The following is a 21,634-nucleotide window of genomic DNA, read 5'->3' as shown; positions in this document are numbered from 1 at the left end:
TACTTGGATATGTTAAATCCTTCAATATCATCGCAATCTCTCACGATGAAATGGTCGATGGGCCTGGAACTTTGCCAGGTCAGTGGTCTCTTCTTCCTCCTCATTTCTGGACTGGAACCCTCTGCCCGCTCCATGCTCTGTCCCCCTCCCTGCCCTCCAACTATTTGCAGGATGCAAACGGTCAACCAGCAACCCCCTCCGAGTGAAACGAGCTAAATCCAGAATCACTGCTCACCTCCACTCATTTATTCCTCTTTTACTTTTTCCTGCCTGTGGAACCACCTCTCACACACTCTTCAATCTCATTCTTCTCTCCAGGTCTTAAAGACCAATGTTCACCACCATCTCAGATTATCCCCCAATCCAAAATCATGATCTTTTCTACACCCATTAAACCACTCCACAGCTCTCCCCAAATTTTGCTAAGGTATCCACATTGTCCACCATTGTGTTCTCCCTTACCCTTTCTTATCTGCCTCCCTTCAAAGTCCATCTCCACCAACTTTCTCCCTCCGGCCTGCTGTTTTCCCCTTTCTCCTGCCATTCTCTTTGTGTGTCATAGCCCTTCCACAAGTCCAGAGGATGTATATATTACATAAAAACACACACACACACACACACACACACACACACACACACACACACACACACACACACACACACACACAGACACACACACACACACACACACACACACACACACACACACACACACACACTTTATAGAAAGTCTCCACCCCCTTTCAAAATTTTCCCCTTTTGTTACCTTATCTTCCTGAATTTAATTACATTAAATCAGACTTTCCCACCTTTATTTACACATCATAACCCACAACTTCCAAGTGAAAAACAAGTTATACAAATTTCAGAAAATTAATTAAAAATACAAAACTACAATATCTTGGTTGGATAAGTGTCCACCCCAGTAGAGGATAAATGGGGCTTCTGAGGCAGACATTCAAATGAACGGGGGAAAAGGGGGAAAAAAACTTTTTAACTTAAGCCCCAAAAGCCCAAAATAGGAGACCGATTTCTTCCCCCTCCAATACAAGCAAATGTAAAATAGGAGACTTATTGATTAAAGCACTTCTTTCCTTTCGTATTTTCATTCCATTCAAAGAGCGAACCAATGAATATTTGTCCATGTTCTCCTTTAGCGAATAAATTAATTTTCCTGTTATATTCACTTTATCTCTTCAAGCATGAAAGAAAGGGCTGTGAGGGTGAGTTATATAAAATGGGGAAGTGTTTTGAGAACACAGTCGTGCCGCGAAAATGAGGAAGTATTCTGTGTCCTTGTCTCTCGTGGTTATATTTTAAATCATCAGAACACGAGCAGAACAAAGTTTAGTTAAAACAGCTTTTAAACGTAGGTTTTATCAAAAATCATTCAAAGCAAGATGTTTCATATTCGTGTGAAAACGAGTCAGCTTTGAAGGCAACCAAGCTGCCTCGCCCGAACCAAGCCCAAAAAATTCCGGTCATTTCCTGTGTGGGAACACCCTGGAAAAACCATTGTTTTGTAATCTCCCATTACATCATCAAGTTGCTTATTTAAACTGACTTTTTAAAACTTAAAAAAAAACCGTCAAAAACGAAAATCCAACGGCGCTCACTTATCGGTGGTCTGTTGGCGACTGACAGCTTCTGCAGGCAGGAAAATATTCACGCATACGAATTAGGATCGCCTACATACATGCACCAAACCATGCCTCCCGAGCTTCATTTTTTTACGCACGAAAAATTAAGGTTGGATACTTTTTGAACACACCTCGTATATGTGTATGTGTATATGTGTGTGTGTGTGTGTGTGTGTGTGTGTGTGTGTGTGTGTGTGTGTATATGTGTATGTGTATGTGTGTCTGCCTGTCTGTCTGCCTGTCTGTCTGTCTGTCTGTCTGTCTGTCTGTCTGTCTGTCTGTCTGTCTGTCTGTCTGTCTGTCTGTCTGTCTGTCTGTCTGTCTGTCTGTCTCTCTCTCTCTCTCTCTCTCTCTGTGTGTCTGTCTCTCTCTCTCTCTCTCTCTCTCTCTCTCTCTCTCTCTCTCTCTCTCTCTCTCTCTCTCTCTCTCTCTCTCTCTCTCTCTCTCTCTCTCTCTCTCTCTCTCTCTCTCTCTCTCTCTCTCTCTCTCTCTCTCTCTCTCTCTCTCTCTCTCTCTCTCTCTCTCTCTCTCTCTCTCTGTTCTCCTGATACACAACCTTTTATTTGGCATGGTGGTAATTTTTGACAACTTGCTATTTATTTTCAGCATTAAAACTGAATCATACATGGGTGAATTTCACAACCTTGAATGAGAAGATGTTGAAATTCCACGAGATGATGACTCATTTTCAACTTGTTCCAGTTTAAATGCTCATCTGGATGAAATGGACACAAAATTCGATCTTCTGGAGGTAAATGTTATATTTATTAATATCATAATATAATCATCTTTATAGACCCTAATTGTTCTTCAATCTTTGCTTTGAACAGAATATGTTGATCGAGTTTCAAAATCACAAGACGTCTCAAGCAGACTGCTGGGAAAGATCGTTCATTCTCGCAAATGAATATTTACCAAAAGAAAAATGTTTAATATTTTCAATCTTGATTAATTATAAATGCTTTGCTTTTAATTATTTAATTCTTAATTATAAAAAAGAATAAAGAAAGTGCAAAGGAGGGGGAGGGGGGGTAGGTGCACTCCCCCAACGACCCATTACCCCCCTCATCTCACCCCCTCTCCCCGACCCGTGTGTGTGTGGGGAAGGGTGGGGGGTGTGGGATGAGGGGGTGGTGGGTCAAAGGGGGGGGCACACAGGGGGGTGGGGCTTGTGTGGGTGGGTGGAGCTTATGTGGGTGGGGCTTGTGTGGGTAAGTGGGGCTTGTGTGGGTGGGAGGGGCTTGTGTGGATGTGGTTTGTGTGGGTGGAGCAAATTTTTTTAATTGAACATGTTGTGTGTGGGGAACTAATTAACAAATCACTAATTATGCGGATATGATGAATGTGGATGTGGCTTATGTGGGTTGCGTTTGAGTGGGTGGAGCTTGTGTGGGTGGGGCTTGTGTGGGTGGGGCTTGTGTGGGTGGGAGGGGCTTGTGTGGATGCAGCTTATGTGAGTGGGGCTTGTGTGGGTGGGGCTTGTGTGGGTGGGAGGGGCTTGTGTGGGTAGGGCTTGTGTGGGTGGAGTCAAAAAAAAATTTCAATTTATCTTTGTCTTTTGTAATTCCTGTGAATAAAATGAACCTAAAATCTCTTCCACTTCCAAATCATATACCTAAAAAGTCCAAGGAACTATCAATTACATCGATTTTAAAAAAGTACATTTGTCCATCGCTTTGTATAACCTTTTTCAAAATGAGATTTCCACCTGTATATTCTTACTATATCACCAACTTTGAACTTAGGCTTTCTGACATTAATCTCTTTTTCATATTCTAATTTTGTAAATGTTTCTGATGGTTTGGTACTCGTTGAGGTGTGAATCATATCATTATACTGTACTAATCTACAATATCCTGAATTAAAGATAACCATTGTTGCGAACCAAGTTGAGTAAATTTTTTTTATAGAGTCTCTCTTTTAAAGTGCGATTGAATCGCTCAATAACAAACGCATTTCCTTCATTAAAGGTGCTGTATAATATAATGTTGTTATTTTAAAGAAAATTCCTAAATGTTTTGTTGCAGAACTCTGTACACTCATCAGTCCACAATTTTTTAGGTTTTCTCTTACTTTTATTAAATATCTGTTGGAAGGCCAACATGAGTATTCCCGGTTTTGTTTTTCAAAGGGACAACCCACGCATATCTACTCCTCAAATCAACAACGGTGAAAGCATACTTGTACCCCTTATCATAATTGAGTTCAATTAAATCAGTGGACCAGATATAATCAACTTCCTTGGAATAAACCTTCCTTCTATGAAACTTTGTGATTATTGGTTGATGTAATTCATCAGCTAATTGCTCTTCAATCTTAATGACATCATTAGATGCTATGTTTTTTGAATTTCCAAGCCCAAGTTTCAATTTAGCATGAATCATCTTCTTCACGATGAACCAATCAACTATTTCTCTCAAGGTTGAATTTTGTATCAGAGACAAATTATACAACATTTCTCTATCGGCTTTATGTTTTTCTTCCAACGTTGTGCTATTTCCATAATCAATATCGTGCCTCATGCACACTTCATCAACCGTCTTGATCGGTTTGCTCCAGGATTTAGGATTGTCTGCCTCATCTAATCTTTTATCCAAGTTTGTTCCTGGACCACAGAATGAATACCCTGGTGGATGTAATTCCCCTGGTATTCCAGTAGTTGTAAATTTACTTCCCGATATAAACTTTTGAATATCTCCCCCACGTTTGTGTTTGGAGATAAATTTACTCTTTTTAGAGCCACACACCGAACATATGCCTTTTTGTGTAACCCTGTTATTTTTACTTTTAAAATACGAGATATTTTTCGTACTAGTTTTCTTTTTACATTTGAGACAATAACTCATTTATTTATGAGAAAAATTCCTACAGAGTGCGAAAACCTTTTTAGTTTCCAACATGCACATTTGAATCTTAGTTTTTAAAACATAAAGAATCCTCAGAAATACCTTCACTCTCTCCTCCATTTATTTAAGAAAAAAATGTAAAACTTTAAACAAAGTCAACCACACCAAGGAAAACGATGTTAATAGTCTTGACGCAAATATTTCTAAGACTTGTCAATTCTTTATTTTCCTCCTTGGTGCGTTGAGATTTATTTATTTTCTGTTATAACCCCAATCTTTTTCTCATCTCACTGGTTTCCATATTTTTATATTTATTTATTCTCTCCTCCTTCTCTCTCTTCTCCCTTGCCTCCTCCTCTCTATTCTCCCTTGACTCCTTCTCTCTCTTCTCCCTCTCCTCCTCTCTCTCCTCCCTCTCCTCCTCCTACTTTGTCTGTTTCTTCAACTCCTTCCTCGTCATTCGTTCAATCACTCTCACCCTTTGGAATATCATACATATATTCTTCAGGATTTCTTGTTATTCCTGTATCCAAATATTTTTTTTTTACAATAGGAAACCAATTAAAATTCTTCTGAATTTCTAAGAGCCTTGCGTTTTCTTAACTTTCAAATTTTTTCATTATTTAACATTTTAATTAAATCCAAAGTTGTTGGTTTATTAACATCAGTATGAAGCCAATCTTTTATTGAAAATACCTCATTCTTATGTTGAAGAACAAATTTATTAAAATACCGAATACCCTTTTCTTGAAGGTATGCTTGGACACAGAAATGATAATTTTATTGAAGTCTTCTTGCTGTCATTTACTGTATGTATTAGAAATATACGACAGATTAATATAATGACAGGAAATACTGTTACGAATTTGGAAACCATGAGCACTCAATATTCAGGTCCCAAAGATCAGTTATATCAGGAAGTATGTGTTTGTAGTCAGGCTCCCGTCCCTTTGTTTAAAGGGTGATTCAATGTTCGTGTGTTGCAGAGTTATTTTGATGGTCAGGTTTTTCTTTTACATTTTCAACTACAACAACAACAACACCTTCGCCTCGCTCCATCCTGATGCCATAACGCTCGCGGTGGGCGGAGTTCAATGAAGGACTTGGCATCTCTCTCGACCAATCAGAGAGATGCGAGCGAGTTTGCCGTAGTTCGGCCAATGGGAGCCAACGCAGGACAATATTACTCAACTTCCTGTTTGAGGGGCGGTCCGCCGTGACGCCTGCCACGCCCCCCCCCGGTCCAATCAGCGGACTTGGCTGGCCAAGTCTTGGCCTTTTTGGCCAATCACAGGGGCAACGAGCGGATCGTGCGCCAAAACCGTCCAGTAAGGGGGGGGGGTTACGAGAGGGAGTCCCCTCCCCCCTGGACGGGGAGTGAATAATTGATCGGCACAATCCGAATGGGGGCAGTTGGGGTTTGCCTGCCGGATAGTCTCGGATCGCCTCGCCTTGCCTGCTGGCACCCGCTGCCTTGTCCGCCATCGTGCTGATTGGCGTCCATCCTTCACCCTACGTCCCTGGTGCTTGGAGTGGCATCGTTGTTGCGGGTTTGAGTCCCGCCGAGCCAGAACGTCGAAGACCGCACGAGGCGGACAGGTCCAAGCGAGCTCTGGTCTCCAGCTCACCTTTCCTCGAGTTGGAAGCCTTCAACAAAGACCCGATGGGGTCCATTTCTTTGGGTGTGTGTCTGGTGTGGGCCCGTCTGTTAAGTAGAATCGTTAAGTGCTTGCGTTATTGTACATTGGTTGCATTGCTTTTATTCGGTTACAACTCTGTTCTGTGTCTCCCTCCCTATTATAAATAAATCCCTTTTGTTAAATGTACCAGCTTGTTTCTGTGTTTCTTTCATTGGCTTAGCATGCTGTATATTGAGAGATAGTGAGGGTTAATAGTCCATTTGGTCTGGCGCGGCTCTGGTAACTCCGCTCGGTTACGCCAGATCCGAGCCGTTACCGGATCGGACAGAGTCGGCCGAGGGTGTGGTTCCCTGGGAGTTAGACTGCGTGGGTATTTCGGTATATTGAAATTGGCAATTGACCCTACTCCACGTGGTCGACCTATTGGCGATCTTCGGTCCGATAAGGGTCCCGTGACCTTTCGGATTTATCTGAAAGCCACCTAAATTCCGGGTGTTCGGTGGAGCAGACTCTACTGCTCCCCTTAGCGGTCGTGCTTGCCACCGAGACCCGGCACCACAACAATACCTCCCCATCTTCACCACAGTTAAATCATTTTGGATTTCCTTACTTATTATATATAATCCTGTTCTTTGTGTTTTCATGATATAAACTATGGCAAAACCATTGTTGATTTTACCCTTATTAAATTCTTTTATTTGTTGTTTGCTAATCGTGCTTCTACAAAACTCATTCTCGGCACCAAGTGGATAGTATTCTTCCTTACGAGACTGATTTAATTTTTCCAGGTATTCTCGGTTAATTTTAAATGACCAATGAAACCCTAAATCATTCATATCATATCCCCATTGTTCTATTCTCATACAATGATATGCCCTTCTTCATAAAATTTTATTTTAATTGGAACTGTGAATTCTGTATGACCTGGAGATAAAATCAACACTTCTGTATCTTTGGAATATACAGCCGTTTTATTTAAGAATATGTATTGTGATAAATCACTTGATCTCACCAAGTCATTCGCATCAGTTGGGCTTGGATAATTTATTAATTGATAAGCATTTTTCATATTAATATTTTTTTGCGATACTATATTTCTGTCGTTCAGCCTGTGCCTTTGTGTAATAATTTGATAAATCAATATCCAGTTCTTGGGATACACCAAAGATAGAACCATCTTTACCAACATGTCATTTATATTGGATTAAAAAGAATGTCATTAAAAAATTTATTTTTGTTGAGTTGAAATAACACATGGAGACATAATTGACCACAACACTTGGAATTTAATTATTGGACTTGAAATGTTTGATAAACACCATTGTGAAAGAATTTTATTACTTCAACAGGTGGTGGAAGACCAAAACTATAAAAATAATATACTGAAACACAAAAGAAACTTACCACCTTTTAAACCTTCAAATATCAACAATAACACTGTGTGTAGTAAATGTGTGAACTTATTTGTGGACAATAGTGTCCTCACTGTCAGACAAAATGGTCACGGATGGTCACTTGAACCTTCAATGGTCACTTCATAGTACAGCTGTTGAACAGCCGTTTTGACTGTCAGTGATTAGCCAAGGGGTACGGGATGATTTTAATGAGCTGCACGTGATGTCTTGATATTGGCATTAAAAAGGCCACTGCAAAATGGGCATTTCAATCAACATGCCACGATTGTCAAGGGATCAACGACAGTGTGCCTTGGGCATACTGCAAGGCGGATTGAGCTACTGTGAGGTGGCACGTCGCCTTGGCTGTTCACACCAGACGATATCGGTCCTGGTGGACAGAGACACCCTCCACAACTCTGCAGATGACAGACCTCAATCAGGGAGGCCAAGAGTCACCACTGCAAGGCAGGACAGGCAGATGGTCCTAAGTCAGATGGCTTCAGACATTGAGGACCGAGTGGGATAGAATCCAACGACTTGTCGGCAGTATGCGCCGACGATGCACTGCCTGTATCCAAAACAATGGTGGCCACACACGCTATTGAAAGGGGACTGACATTGCACCCTGTGTGCTGTTCTGTACTGTAGAAAAAACTTATGAGATGGTGTATCTTGGTCAAAAACTTGACATGCCATCAAGAAAATGCCAATGTTTCAATTAGCAATTGTTGGTTTGTTTTATTTTGAACTGTTACAATTTTATTGCATTTCAAACAAGTGGTAAGTTTCTTTTGCGTTTCAGTATATTTGTCTTGACTTTTAAAAATACAAACCCCATGAAAACCGTTCCCATTATTATCTTCGAAGTTCATAATAATATTATTTGTATGTTCAGACACGTTTGTTAATTCATCTCTCATACAAATAACCACATTATGAATTTTTTATTTCTTACAATATTTGATGTTCTAAAGTTGATGTATTCTTTCCAAATTTCATAAAACACTCATCAATGCTCATTTATTTATTAGAAAGATATAATCCATTACCCCTTTTCGTTAATTTTACACCTGCTTGTGCAATAGAAGAAAGCATATCTCCAACTAACAATCTCACTTTATCAGGCAGACTTTCAACTTTTTCAGCAAAATCTACAATTACACCACTTCCACTAATTTATTTCTCCAACTTTGTTATGTCTTTCCAATTATTTTTGAGCCCGGATTTGAGCCTTCCTTTCATTGGCAGTTTTCACCACTGCTGAAGTACCACCCGTCAATGCTCCAACCGCACTTAAACCAGCAAATAAAGAATTAGAAATGGGAGAAATCCTCCACTCGTCTCTTTTTGAATATTTCTTCAACATTGGTTTTGACAATTTAATTTTAAGTGAGCCAGTATCATTCAAGATTTTCACCTGTTCTCTTGTGAGCAAAACATCAATTCTTACTGCTCCTTTTCTCTGAATTGTATTAACGTTAATCAAACAAGGCCTTTGATTTTGAATACAAGATGAGAGTTTAAGAAGATTGATTTGATGAACATAAACCCCAGTTGACACTTTACTACTCATTTATTTATCAAAAAAAATTATGTGAGACTACTCATAACACCATTATCTGTATTAATCTGTAATTCTGTTTCTTCCAAAAGCAAACGATATGTATCAACTTCTTCACTCTCTCTCTCCTCTTTCAATGTATGGGGAAATATCCACTCGATTAGACTTTATAGTTTCCTTTTGGGCAATCAGGTCAATTGCATAGATTGTATACAGACTTTTAAATGCTGTCATATCCAAAATGGGTTCTTTATTTCCATTGCTTTCACACACCTTTTGGAAAGACTTGTACGCTTCAGCAAAATCATTTTTTTCCCCAATTAATTTCCAATCTATCTCGTGGATAAAATGTTCTATCGAGAGAACCGCGAAGTTGTTTCACCTTCGCATCATCACTCAATGCATTATTCTTCTCAGTAGCAGTATCACCATCTGGTTTTTTTAAATGATCCAAAGATATCGTGGCTTTCCTTCCAGAACACTCAAATTCCATGTGTAATTGGTTTGGTTCAGTTTAACGTGTTGACATCTTCTTTTAAGGTATGATACATTGAGTGGCTTATTTGAGTGTGTGTTTGGTTGTCTTCAATTCAACATCTCTTCTGTTTTAAGATTAGGAGTATATTCACTAATATACCAACTAATTTCATCAACAAGCCGGTAGGCGACGAGGGATTTGCTAGGATCGAAGCGTTGGATACGATGCTTTTCATTCTGACCGATCCACCGACGAAGATTCATTGCCAAGATGTATTTGGTTCACATACAATTGTTCTTCTGCCTGGCAAGATTTTTCCTATTGCATATTTTGCGAACTGGCACTCGTAAAAAATGACGGTAAATAGACACCCTATTTTTGAAGGACTACCATTTGAAAAATAATCAGTTTGCTGGTTTGTGCTGTGGAGCCTCACGTTCCACGCGCGCACGCACACGCACACGCACGCACGCACGCACACGCACGCACGCACGCACGCACACACACACGCACACACACACACACACGGAAAACCCGATAAACTTCTCTCAATGCTCTTGTTTGACCACACCTCCTGAGCCACACAATATTTTTCATAAGCCACGCCCACTTTCCATAAGCCACGCCCACTTTCCTACACCACTCCCACTTTTCATCAACCACGTCCACTTTCCCTCAGCTCCGCCCACTTCCCGAAGCCCCTCATAAAAAATGACGGTAAATAGACACCCGATTTTTGAAGGACTACCATTTGAAAAATAAAACCTCAATCAAAAATCGGCTCAAGTAAAATTTTCGAAATATCTCAAAGTGTTTCATTCCGAAGTCTCATTTCTCTACATTCAAAATTGAAGGACAAGTATTGAAAATACTGTACGCGGTTTTTCGGCCGCTGCACAGCAACGGGTGGTTGCGAGGCAACAAAATTCAAACGCGCACATTCCCAGCACATATTGCACATGTTGGCAAAGTTTCATCGAAATCGGTTCGCTGGTTCGTGCTGTGGAGCCTTGTGTTGCAGACACACAGGCACGCACGCACGCACGCATACACAAAACCCGACAATAAGGTATATCTAGCATATATAGCAAATCCAATTACAAATTTATTCTGAGCAGCAAAAGCATTTGCCACACTAAAAAGCAATCTATTTTGATTATCAATCCTTTGCAGTTGAAATCTAATTTTAAGACTATACAGAACTTTATCATGATCACAAAATCCAAATATTTCGTCAAGAGGAACTGCCACATTAAAACTATTATCTGCTTTTGTATCATCATTTTCCATTCCTTTCCTTTGACTACATCCAGGGTCTGTGTTTGTTCCTGTTGACATATCAGGAATAAAACCTTTGACAGCCCCCTTTCCCATTCCATCACGAAATGAATATCGTGTAAATTTCATCATTTCAGATGTAGCAGAGACAATCAACCGCTTCAACTTCTTGTGTTCCAATGTACAAACAAACACTATCAAACATTTTCCAGAAGAAATCATTTACGAGTGTAGCATTTATGTAAGTCACAGCCTTAGTGAATGTAAATTTACACAACAAGAAACTTTCGGCAAGATTCAAATAAATTCGTTGATTATTTATTTCAAAACTTTTTGTTCGATTTCCATTCCAGGCTGTTCCAGTTATTGCATTTACCTTGAAGTAGTCTTCTTTATTAGTGGAGTTTGAGATGACAATGGTATCATCCAAATCACAGATACGATCAATTGCTTCCATACTTGGATTTATTTCGGAAAAAAGATGTTTAAACTTTTGAAACCCTGACCCAAGTATTTGAATTATTTTCTGTCGTTCTTGGGGAGACAACTGAGTTTTGCCTTTCTTAATTTCTTTTATTGCTTGTAATTTATGACATTCCTTTTGGGCATCTTTTATACTCTTTATAGGACCTGCTACATTTCCCACAGCAGAAGCAGTTGAACCAATTAGGTCTTTATGTTTAAGAATAGTTGAACCTTTACCCATTGGAGTATCAATTATCCCATCTCCTTTTTTCTAAATTGATGTCTGACACCCCTTTGTCTCTTAGGTTTATAGTATCCTCAACCAAGATACATATCTTCTCCCTTGTAGTCTGAGGAAAAGAACATCCCATCCCCTGTAATTATTTTATATTTTCCCATGTCATGTTTCCTTACAATAACCATCGTATTTATTTATTGGAAAACTTCACGTAGGTGAATTCTGATGGAAATAATTTCTCCATTAAAAGAAATCATGCGATTATCTTGGTAGGTTATCCTAAAATTTACTCTGTATGTGGTTTTTCCTGACACAGGTAGATAAACCAGATTTTTGGGTTCCATATTGAATTTATAACCACTTGGGGTTGAGTATACGCTGAATGAAAATATTGTATTTGTTCTTATTCCATCATTATAAGTGCCATTAATCAAATCACAGTGAATTAATACTCAATTTATGCCTGAGGATATTTGAATGACATCATCACTGTAAAATGTCACATTAGTTTCAATCTTTTTTGAGGAGAAACCCAATAACTCTCTAAATGAATTATCAATTGTGAAATCAACCTTGTCGTTATTTTTAAGTTTAATCGTTGATTTTGAAGTATGTTTTTGAATATCTATAACAACATTTTTTTGCTTTTCGGTCACCCTGTTCTTTCATAAGGCGAGCAATTTCGGAAGATACTTGAGAAATCTCATCTGCTCGGGATGAAACTTATCGTTTTGTATCCACTTCCCGGATTATAACTAAACTCGTCATTTTTCTCGGTGATATTAAATAAGGTATTATAAGTTTCCATGGACAATAAAGACGCCTCATATTCTTTTGTTGCGTCAAGTTGTAGTGGGTATGCGAATGAAGATGTGTGGTCGCTTGTTGTGAAATTAAAACAAACGATTGTGCTTCTCATCTTATTTAATATGGGATAAAATGTTTATTTTTGTATTGTATTTGTATTTGTAATATTAATCTTTTGTATTGACATTTAGTAATTATTTTCATGTTCATCAACTGGTCTAAAATGGCTGATGCTTCATCAAAACAATTATTTCCAGTCTTCTTACTATCTCATAGCAATAACAGTCCATTAACTAATTGTGATGGGTCATTTGGAAGAAACCCAGCACCTGAACCAAGCCTACTTGAAGCGTGAATAATGTGTTTCTCCTTCTCATTCTTCCTACTTTTATCAGATAGACTAACCCTATAATTTAGAGAGTCCAGCAGATCAATATATACTCCATCATCATTATTTTTCAGATCCAATGGTTTATCAAAATACTTTGATTCATCCCTCACAGTTGAACCTAGTCTTCCATCTTTTGTGAGAAGAAACATTAATCTGGGGTTAATTTAACAGCGGGTTGAGCAGAACTCAAGAACCCTAATTCATCATTAAATATCATTAAATACCTTTTCTTTAGCAAGATGGAATATTGCTGGTTGTTCTGTTTGAATGTTCAACAGATTCAAAAACCATACCAGGTCTCATTCCTTGTTTTGGAGAGCATTCACAATATAATCAGGGGGTTGACTGATCTCTTTCAGTTGTTGAAATAATCCCTCAACATCATATTATAATTGTCCGATATGCACTCATTCTTCCTCCGTCATTTGACTGAAATCTTTTAACATTTGAAGTTTTTTAGGAATATATTCTCTTGTGTGAACTGTGGAAGCATCTATAATTTTTTTTGGAAGTTTCTAAAAGTGGTTTAAAAATTTTCTCTTGTTTTTTTCAAATGCTTCTTCACCCGTTAGTTTCTGTCTGCGTTTGTTCTTTATGTCTTCCTGTTGTTTTACAACATTTGAAAGCAACTCTTGATGTTCCTTAAATCTTATTGCTCTTTCTTTCGCACCCATTTATTTATTGGAAAATATCATTCACTGAATTATAAAGGTCAACAGGGGAATTTTCCTTTTCTTCATCATTAAAGTAGATGTGTTCAAATAAATCCTTTTCTTTAAATATTTCATTAAATTCTTTATTAACATTAATACGAGTTGTAATTTCTTCATCACGAACACTTGCATCTCTGCTTTTCATACATTTGCGTTGAGTTTCTTCATCAACATCAAAACCGAATGATAAAATCTTAACCCCATTACCACTCAGATGTTCAAGAATTATTTGTCTCATTCCTTCTGGATTAGTTTCTAATTTCCCAAGACCACCCCATTTTAGTTTCTTTAACTCACTCTTACAATGTGAATATTTTGTTGCACCAAGAGAAACCTCCTCAAATATTTGGCCTTCATTCCTCAATCACATATGTTCGTACACTGAAATATAGTAATAATCTTCACCTTCTACTTCTCCAGGTCTTATTGCTCTTGTTGTTGTTGATACAATACGAACTACATGGTGCTTTTTAAGCAAATTTAAAATATTCTCATTTGTACTTTCCAAGAACCTTGATTTATGAAAGTTTTTTCCAGAAGCAGATTTACCCACAAGATTTATAATAATAGTTGTCATTTATATATGTAATTGTTTATAAAATAGAAAATATATCTTAATATCTCATCTTGTTTCACAATAATATATTTATATTTTTCAGTCATGTGCTTCATTTAATCCTCAAATTCCTTTTTACTACATAATGTAGAACAATTGTCTCTCCAAAAATTGTTTATATCCATTGAATTTAACTTGAATAAAATAAAAGTATCAGCATTGTTTCTTATGGAGCGACGAGGGAGGTGAAAGTATGATTGACTAAGATAAATACAATTACAAGAAGAATGTCTCCCTCTTGTGTAGTGGCTATCCATTACCATTTGGTTTCTGTCATCAACACAATCATCAAAGATAACGAGGTTCATTTTTGATTATTCCAAATCTTGGGGAAAAGGTATATCATCCATACTATCACCAAGAATACAAGTTATCGGCTTTGATTTCTTTTTATATCTCTGTGTATCACAAAATAGTTGGATTATATCTTCAATGTTTTAATGATTTAGTTTGTTTTGAAGTTTAAATAAACCGATTATATCTTCTATTTGAAAACCAGCATTAAAACCTTGTGAGAGTCATTGATACTCAGGTTGAAAACTTGACTTTGTGAAAATTATGAAATTATCATAATCCAACAAGTTGGGAGTAAGGAGCATCTTTAAAAGTAAGCAGGTTTTTCCACATCCGCTTGAACCAACTATGAGACATCTTAATGAATTTCGAAGATTTTTATGGTTGTTAAATTTCATCTTATTTTCCCAAATGGATAAAAAAAAATCATTCATTTATATATTTGGAAAACAGGTTAATTAATTTATGATTGGCTTTTTTAGAAACTCTATTTTATGCAAAGTTCAGGTTTAATTTAAAGATAATCCATTATTTTTTTATCCAATATCTTGTGTTGATATTTCCCTGAAAATGGCAATCGTGAATAATAAACAACAACAAACCTTTGAACATTTCTCTAATACGTTCAGTTTCTTCCATTGTAAGGAAAGGTGTGTTATCACCCTCATACTTTACATTCATTTCTCTAATCAATCTTGAAAAGTAATTCATTTTTGGTGTAAATCTTAAAGAATTATATTCCTTTTTATATTTTTTAATGATTAATCAGAAGATAATCACAGAATATACATTGTTTATAGGCTTTTGACTGTGTTTAATCCCACTCAATCACATGCAGGACAATTCTCAAATTTGTCATGTGGAGAATCAGGGAATTCAAGAGGCTCAAGATCTCATAAACTATTCATATTTAAAAAGAAAAACTTTACTTCAAATAAAATTCATCTTCGGTACTTTCATTGGTGCTTTCACAATCATCTATAAAACTACTTTCATAACTATCATTTGAACACAAACTCTCGGTATTATAACTGTCTTCTGTTCCAACAGAGATACTATCATCACTCTCATAATCTTCAAAATCTTCAGTTGAATAATGACTCGTATTTAATTAGTCGAAAAAAGATTACCATCTATATCTATATACTATTTTTTCATTCAGAGATTCAACTACTACATTTTTTACATTAAAGGGAATTTTAAAATGATCCTTCACTACTATTGAACGAAATGTCATGTCACCTGATATATTAACATCCTTTATTTCATCAGGATTTACATCTTTGGGGTTGTTGAAGAAAATACAAATTTCTCCTTGCATGTTACAGATGGTCTTATCTTTTCTATCTGAAGCTTCATCTATAAGGTTTTTCTTGTTTCATTGCTTTTTCTAATTTTGAATATATTGCCAGAAAGAGAAGAGAAACTTTTGTTCGAGCTACTTTAATTGATGTTCTTCCAGATATACTAAAAGCCCTTCCACTGAAGGAAATTGAAGAACTCGTATTATTCACCATAATTGTTTTTTCCAATAGTTGTTATATTTATCTTTATTCAATTTTACATCCTTGACATATTTCTCAGTATCTTCTACAAATTAAAAGAATGATTGAAACTTGTCTTTTGTGTCTTGATACATTGTATTTATCAAGTGAAAAAAGTTGGAGGAGAAAATGGTTTTAAGCACAGATTCACCTATGAATTAAACGGAATTTTCACCAAGAAAATTTTATTTTCAGCAAAGTTTTGTTGTATAAATATGGTGAATACAACGTACTGCGATGTTTGTAATCATGAATATAAATGTAATAAAAAACACCTTCAAACCAACAAATACACATTCAATCTTTTCAGACAAATATCTCCACTTGACCAGGAAACAAAACATTGTGAGAGATGTGATAATGATATTCTTTTTAAAAAATTATAATAAACACGTTCAATCACACAAACACAAGAACAGTGAAGAAAGGGAAGGTGCCACCAAATTCTCCATTGAAAACACTGATGGGCATTTAAAGGACATATAAAAATAAGATTGTTTCGCTTTCAAGACCCTGTACTATCTTCAATCATTGAAGCTGTGATATGGTTAAACAGAGAATTAAAACGAAAATTAAAAACACATTAAGTGAAATGAAAACTTTTAAGTTTTATATGGGAGTAAAATTGAATATGGTAAGAGAAGGTGATGAAACTACTCCCTTTTCGAGGACAAATCCTCACTTTATCTCATCATTTCAAGATTTTGTAAGATGTGATGTTTACGATGAACTCCAGAGACAAGAACAAGACGTTGATAACACTGTAGTAGGTAGTGGATTTGCTATTACAAAAATAATCTTTTTAGATATACACATCTTAAAATCAGATCCTCTTCAAGCTTCTTCTTATATTGATTTACCAAAAGAAATAAAACTTAATAAGGCAGTTGTTAATATTCAAAACAAAGATAATAAATGTTTTCTATGGTCTGTTCTTGCTCACCTACATCCTCCACAATGGAATCCTGAAAGGGTTGGACATTATAAGAAATATGAGAATACATTAGATGTTAAAGATTTAAAGTTTCCAAAGTCATTGAGAGATATTCCTAAATTTGAGAAAATGAATAATTTATGTGTGAATGTATATGGATTAACGGATACAAACAAAGTTCTGATATTGAAAATTTCAAACAACTATAAAAATGATGAAACACACATTGACCTTCTCGACTTTACTTCAAAGGAAAAATCACATTGTGCTTTCATCAAAAATTTAGCAACATTAACCAAATCACAACTATATAAGAGAAAATGTAAAACGTATCCTTGTCAGAGATGTCTCAATTACTTTCACACAAAAGAATGATTAAATCAACATTCGAAATATTGTACTCATCAAAAATCAACCGTAATCAATTTACCAAAAGCAGGTTCAAACATATCAGTCAAAGATTTTAACAAATCTATAAAACATCCATTTGTGATAAATGCTGATTTTGAAATCAACCTTTAAAAGATAGATACTGTTTCTCCAAATCCAAATAAATCAAACACAAATAAATATCAAAAACATACTCCTTGTGGTTTTTGTTATTATATCAAATCATCTGTTGGTGATGAATACAACAAGTTAGAACTTTATAGAGGAGAAGATGCCTCAGAGGAGTTTGTAAGACGATTGGAAAAAGACTGCATAAGACGAAGACAAATAATGGTTAAAACCTATAAACCAATGTCATTAAGAAAGGGAGAGAAAAAGGAATTTAGAAAGAACAGCATCTGTCATATTTGTGAAGAGAAAATTGAGGGAGAGGTCAAGCATAGGGATCACTGTCGTCTTACTGGTAAATATAGAGGTCCAGCTCATTCCCGTTTAATCTTAATTACAAGCCCCCAAACTTTATTCCTGTCTTTCTTCACAACGCTCACGATGACACACATCCATTTATAAATGAACTTTCAAAGACATCTGGAGATATTTCTGCCATTCCGAACACATCAAAAATACATCTGATTCACAAAAACAATTCATACATCCCCCATAACGCATATCAGATTTCTTGACACATACAAGTTTATGGCAAGTCCATTATCTAACTTAGCATCAAATATTAAAAACATACCGAATCTTAAATCACATTTCTCAAATCAAGAAGAGATTGATCTCTTATCAAAAAAGGGAATATTGTTACGAATCTGGAAGCCTTTTGCACACAAACAGACAGCAGTCCCCGTAGCTTAGTTATTTCGATAAGAATGTGCTTACAGTTCGAATCCCTCCTGACTAATGGGAATTTTGTGTGTACGCTGCGAGTTATTTTATAGTCAGGTATATTACATCTACAACAACAACAACAACGGCACCGTCCCTGACTCAACCCGGTCGCCATTGCCCACCTGTTTTTGGCTGAAGGCGTGGGTGGAGCCTCGATCACCTCAGATCCAACTCCGCCCCAGAAAGGTGGGAGTTGCCCCGCCTACCGTGGGGCTGTCCAATGAGGGACGGCCAGCGGATTGCGTGATGGAACAGTCCAATCAGGAGGCGAGTAGCGAGAAAAGAAACCGGTACCACCTCAAGAGAGAGGAGTGATCCTGGCGACTGCTTAGCGTCAGCAGTGATCGTGGCGACTGCTTAGCGTCAGCAGTGATCGTGGCGACTGCTTAGCGTCAGCAGTGATCGTGGCGACTGCTTAGCGTCAGCAGTGATCGTGGCGACTGCTTAGCGTCAGCAGTGATCGTGGCGACTGCTTAGCGTCAGCAGTGATCGTGGCGACTGCTTAGCGTCAGCAGTGATCGTGGCGACTGCTTAGCGTCAGCAGTGATCGTGGCGACTGCTTAGCGTCAGCAGTGATCGTGGCGACTGCTTAGCGTCAGCAGTGATCGTGGCGACTGCTTAGCGTCAGCAGTGATCGTGGCGACTGCTTAGCGTCAGCAGTGATCGTGGCGACTGCTTAGCGTCAGCAGTGATCGTGGCGACTGCTTAGCGTCAGCAGTGATCGTGGCGACTGCTTAGCGTCAGCAGTGATCGTGGCGACTGCTTAGCATCAGCAGTGATCGTGGCGACTGCTTAGCGTCAGCAGTGATCGTGGCGACTGCTTAGCGTCAGCAGTGATCGTGGCGACTGCTTAGCGTCAGCAGTGATCGTGGCGACTGCTTAGCGTCAGCAGTGATCGTGGCGACTGCTTAGCGTCAGCAGTGATCGTGGCGACTGCTTAGCGTCAGCAGTGATCGTGGCGACTGCTTAGCGTCAGCAGTGATCGTGGCGACTGCTTAGCGTCAGCAGTGATCGTGGCGACTGCTTAGCGTCAGCAGTGATCGTGGCGACTGCTTAGCGTCAGCAGTGATCGTGGCGAGTGCTTCGCGTCAGCAGTGATCGTGGCGACTGCTTAGCATCAGCAGTGATCGTGGCGACTGCTTAGCGTCTGCAGTTTTGGTGGCGATTGGCTTCGTCTGCGGTCGTGGTGGCTTGGTCTCGGTCGTCATCTGCGGCCCTTTCCGGTGGCTTCTTGTGGTAGTGGCGGCCGAGCTGCCAAGGACGTGGGCCGTGGACTTCGGGTGGTGAGTTCGAGTCCCACCGTGGTGGTTTGTGACCGCACGAGGTGGGAAGGTACCCCCGGCCCGGCTCTACCTAATAAAGACCCACGGGGTCCAGTTTCTTGTGTGTGTATGTGCGTGTATGTGCGTGTATGTGCGTCCGTGGGCCCAGTCTGTAAGTATAATCATTAAGTGCCTTGTTCGTTGCACATTACATTTCTTTATTCATGACAACTCTGCTCTGTGTCTCCCTTCCCGATTATTGCTTATTGTAAAATAAACCCCCGTGTTAAATGTTCCAGTTCGTTGTTCGTGTTTTCTTTAATTGACCCAGCACGGTGCAGGTTTGAGAAATAGTCAGGCCGTTGGTGTCGTAAGTTGTCATTGGGACAGGCGCGGCTCTGGTAACTCTGCTCAGTTACGCCGGATCCGAGTTGATACCTGCGACTCGGAGCGGACAGAGTCGGCCGAGGGTGTGGTTTCCCTGGTAGCTCGACTGCGTGGTTATTCAGGTATATTGGAGAGCGAGACAATTAACCCTACGCCACACGGTCAAAATATTGACATCCACGGTTCAGTGACCTTTGAAGTTATCCAAGGGTCACGACCTAAATTCCGGGTATTCAGTGGGAGACGGCTCTACTGCTCCACCTAGTGGTAGTTAATCGCCACCGAACCCCAGCCCACAACAATATATCCATGAGACTATATGGATTCATTTGAGAAGTTTAAAGAAACACAACTTCCTTCAAGGGAAAGGTTCTATGGCAAGTTGAATAAAACTGTTTTTAACTGTTTTTTCAGAGAACTTTTGTGCTATTCATTTGAAAAAAAAGAGTGTTAAAATGGATAAACCTATTTATATAGGAACATCAATTCTTGACTTGTCAGTCGTTAATGTATGACTATTGCTCTAATAATTTAAAATCAAAGTATAAGGATAATGTGTCATTGTTATATATGGATACAGATAGTTTTATATTAAAAATTAAGACAAGTGATGTATATGAGGATATGATTGATATATGATACAAGTAAATACAAGTCAGGTGATGTGTTGTTTTCATCAAAGAATAAAAAGGTTATTGGAAAGTTTAAAAATGAATTGGGTGGGAAGGTCATGAGTGAATTTATAGGATTGAGATCAGTCTTCTGCTTTCACCCATATTGATAATAATAACATTGAAAGGTGTGATGAGAAGCTAAAAGGAATAAAGAAAAATATAATCAAGGAAACAATAAACTTTAAACATTATTACAACTGTTTAACCTTAAAGAAGTAAAGGAAGAATACAGAAAAATGAATACAATAAGAAGTTATAAACATCAATTATATACAGAAGAGATAAATAAGAAAGCATTAGGAGCTTTTGATGATAAAAGACATATTTTTGAGAAAGGGATCAATAGTCTCCCTTATGGTTAAAGGAAAGTGTTAAGATATTGGGTTGGGATTTTAACAGGCTACCGCCGTCTTTTTACCGATTTATAAATGATAGAACGAAGCAATAATCAAACCAAAGAGTGGAGATGCAATCAGCCTTGGTATTTAAATGGAAAACATAAAGAATGTGAGAAATATCAAATGAGTCTTATTGAAGAAATCACCAGGGTAAAAGTATATAAAACAAATAAGTGGATAAATTTAATTACAAATAAGTTGGAGGATGGAAATAAAAAAATTAATATCCTTGAATGGACTGAAAACTTTGATGGTTATCAATTGAACAATGGAAAAACAATTTGCTTCAATCTCAAAATGATACGTGGCTCAGGAGGTGGTCAAACAAGAGCATTCAGAGAAGTTTATAATTTCATTTATGCTCAACAAAGACACTTAAACCAAGAACCAAGTTCCAAAGTAATCTTTGTGAATGTACTCGATGGTGATGAATGTTATGGGAAAATTAAGTTATTCCCCAAAGTAGAACATGGACAAATAGTCATTGGTTCGCTCTTTGAGTGGAATGAAAATATAAAAGGAAAGAAGTGCTTTAATCAGTAAGTCTCAATTTAACATTTGCTTGTATGGGAGGGGGAGGAAATCAGTCTCCTATTTTGAGCTTTTGGGGCTTGAGTCAGTCTCAATTTTACATTTGCTTGTATGGGAGGGAGAGAAAATCGGTCTCTTCTTTCATATTTGCTTGTATGGAAGGGGAAGGGAATCGGTCTCAATTTTACATTTGCTTGTATGGAAGGGAAGGGAAACGGTCTCAATTTTACATTTACTTGTATGGAAGGGGGAGAAA

At 37.9% G+C, this 21,634-nt stretch overlaps 1 protein-coding gene across 7 annotated transcripts in view; it reads right to left on the bottom strand.

Annotated features, from left to right (window-relative positions):
* Positions 1-21,634, bottom strand: part of LOC147010272 (uncharacterized) — a 223,358-nt gene that overhangs the window by 1,285 nt on the left and 200,439 nt on the right. For 2 of the 7 annotated variants that reach the window (XM_085861339.1, XM_085861345.1), the window contains one exon: positions 599-16,873. The exons of 4 other annotated variants lie outside the window; for them this stretch is intronic. In XM_085861339.1, the coding sequence (XP_085717465.1) occupies positions 16,799-16,873 (75 nt within the window). In that variant the 3' untranslated portion in view covers positions 599-16,798. Of the gene's footprint in view, positions 1-598; positions 16,874-21,634 lie in introns of those variants that run through there. One more of the 7 variants, XR_015052753.1, reaches the window with a different exon arrangement.

This window comes from Eptatretus burgeri, chromosome 17, assembly GCF_056783735.1.
Source record: "Eptatretus burgeri isolate ZD-2024b chromosome 17, Ebu_testis_v1, whole genome shotgun sequence".
Taxonomy (NCBI): domain Eukaryota; kingdom Metazoa; phylum Chordata; class Myxini; order Myxiniformes; family Myxinidae; genus Eptatretus; species Eptatretus burgeri.
This window is presented reverse-complemented; position numbering and strand designations above follow the sequence as displayed.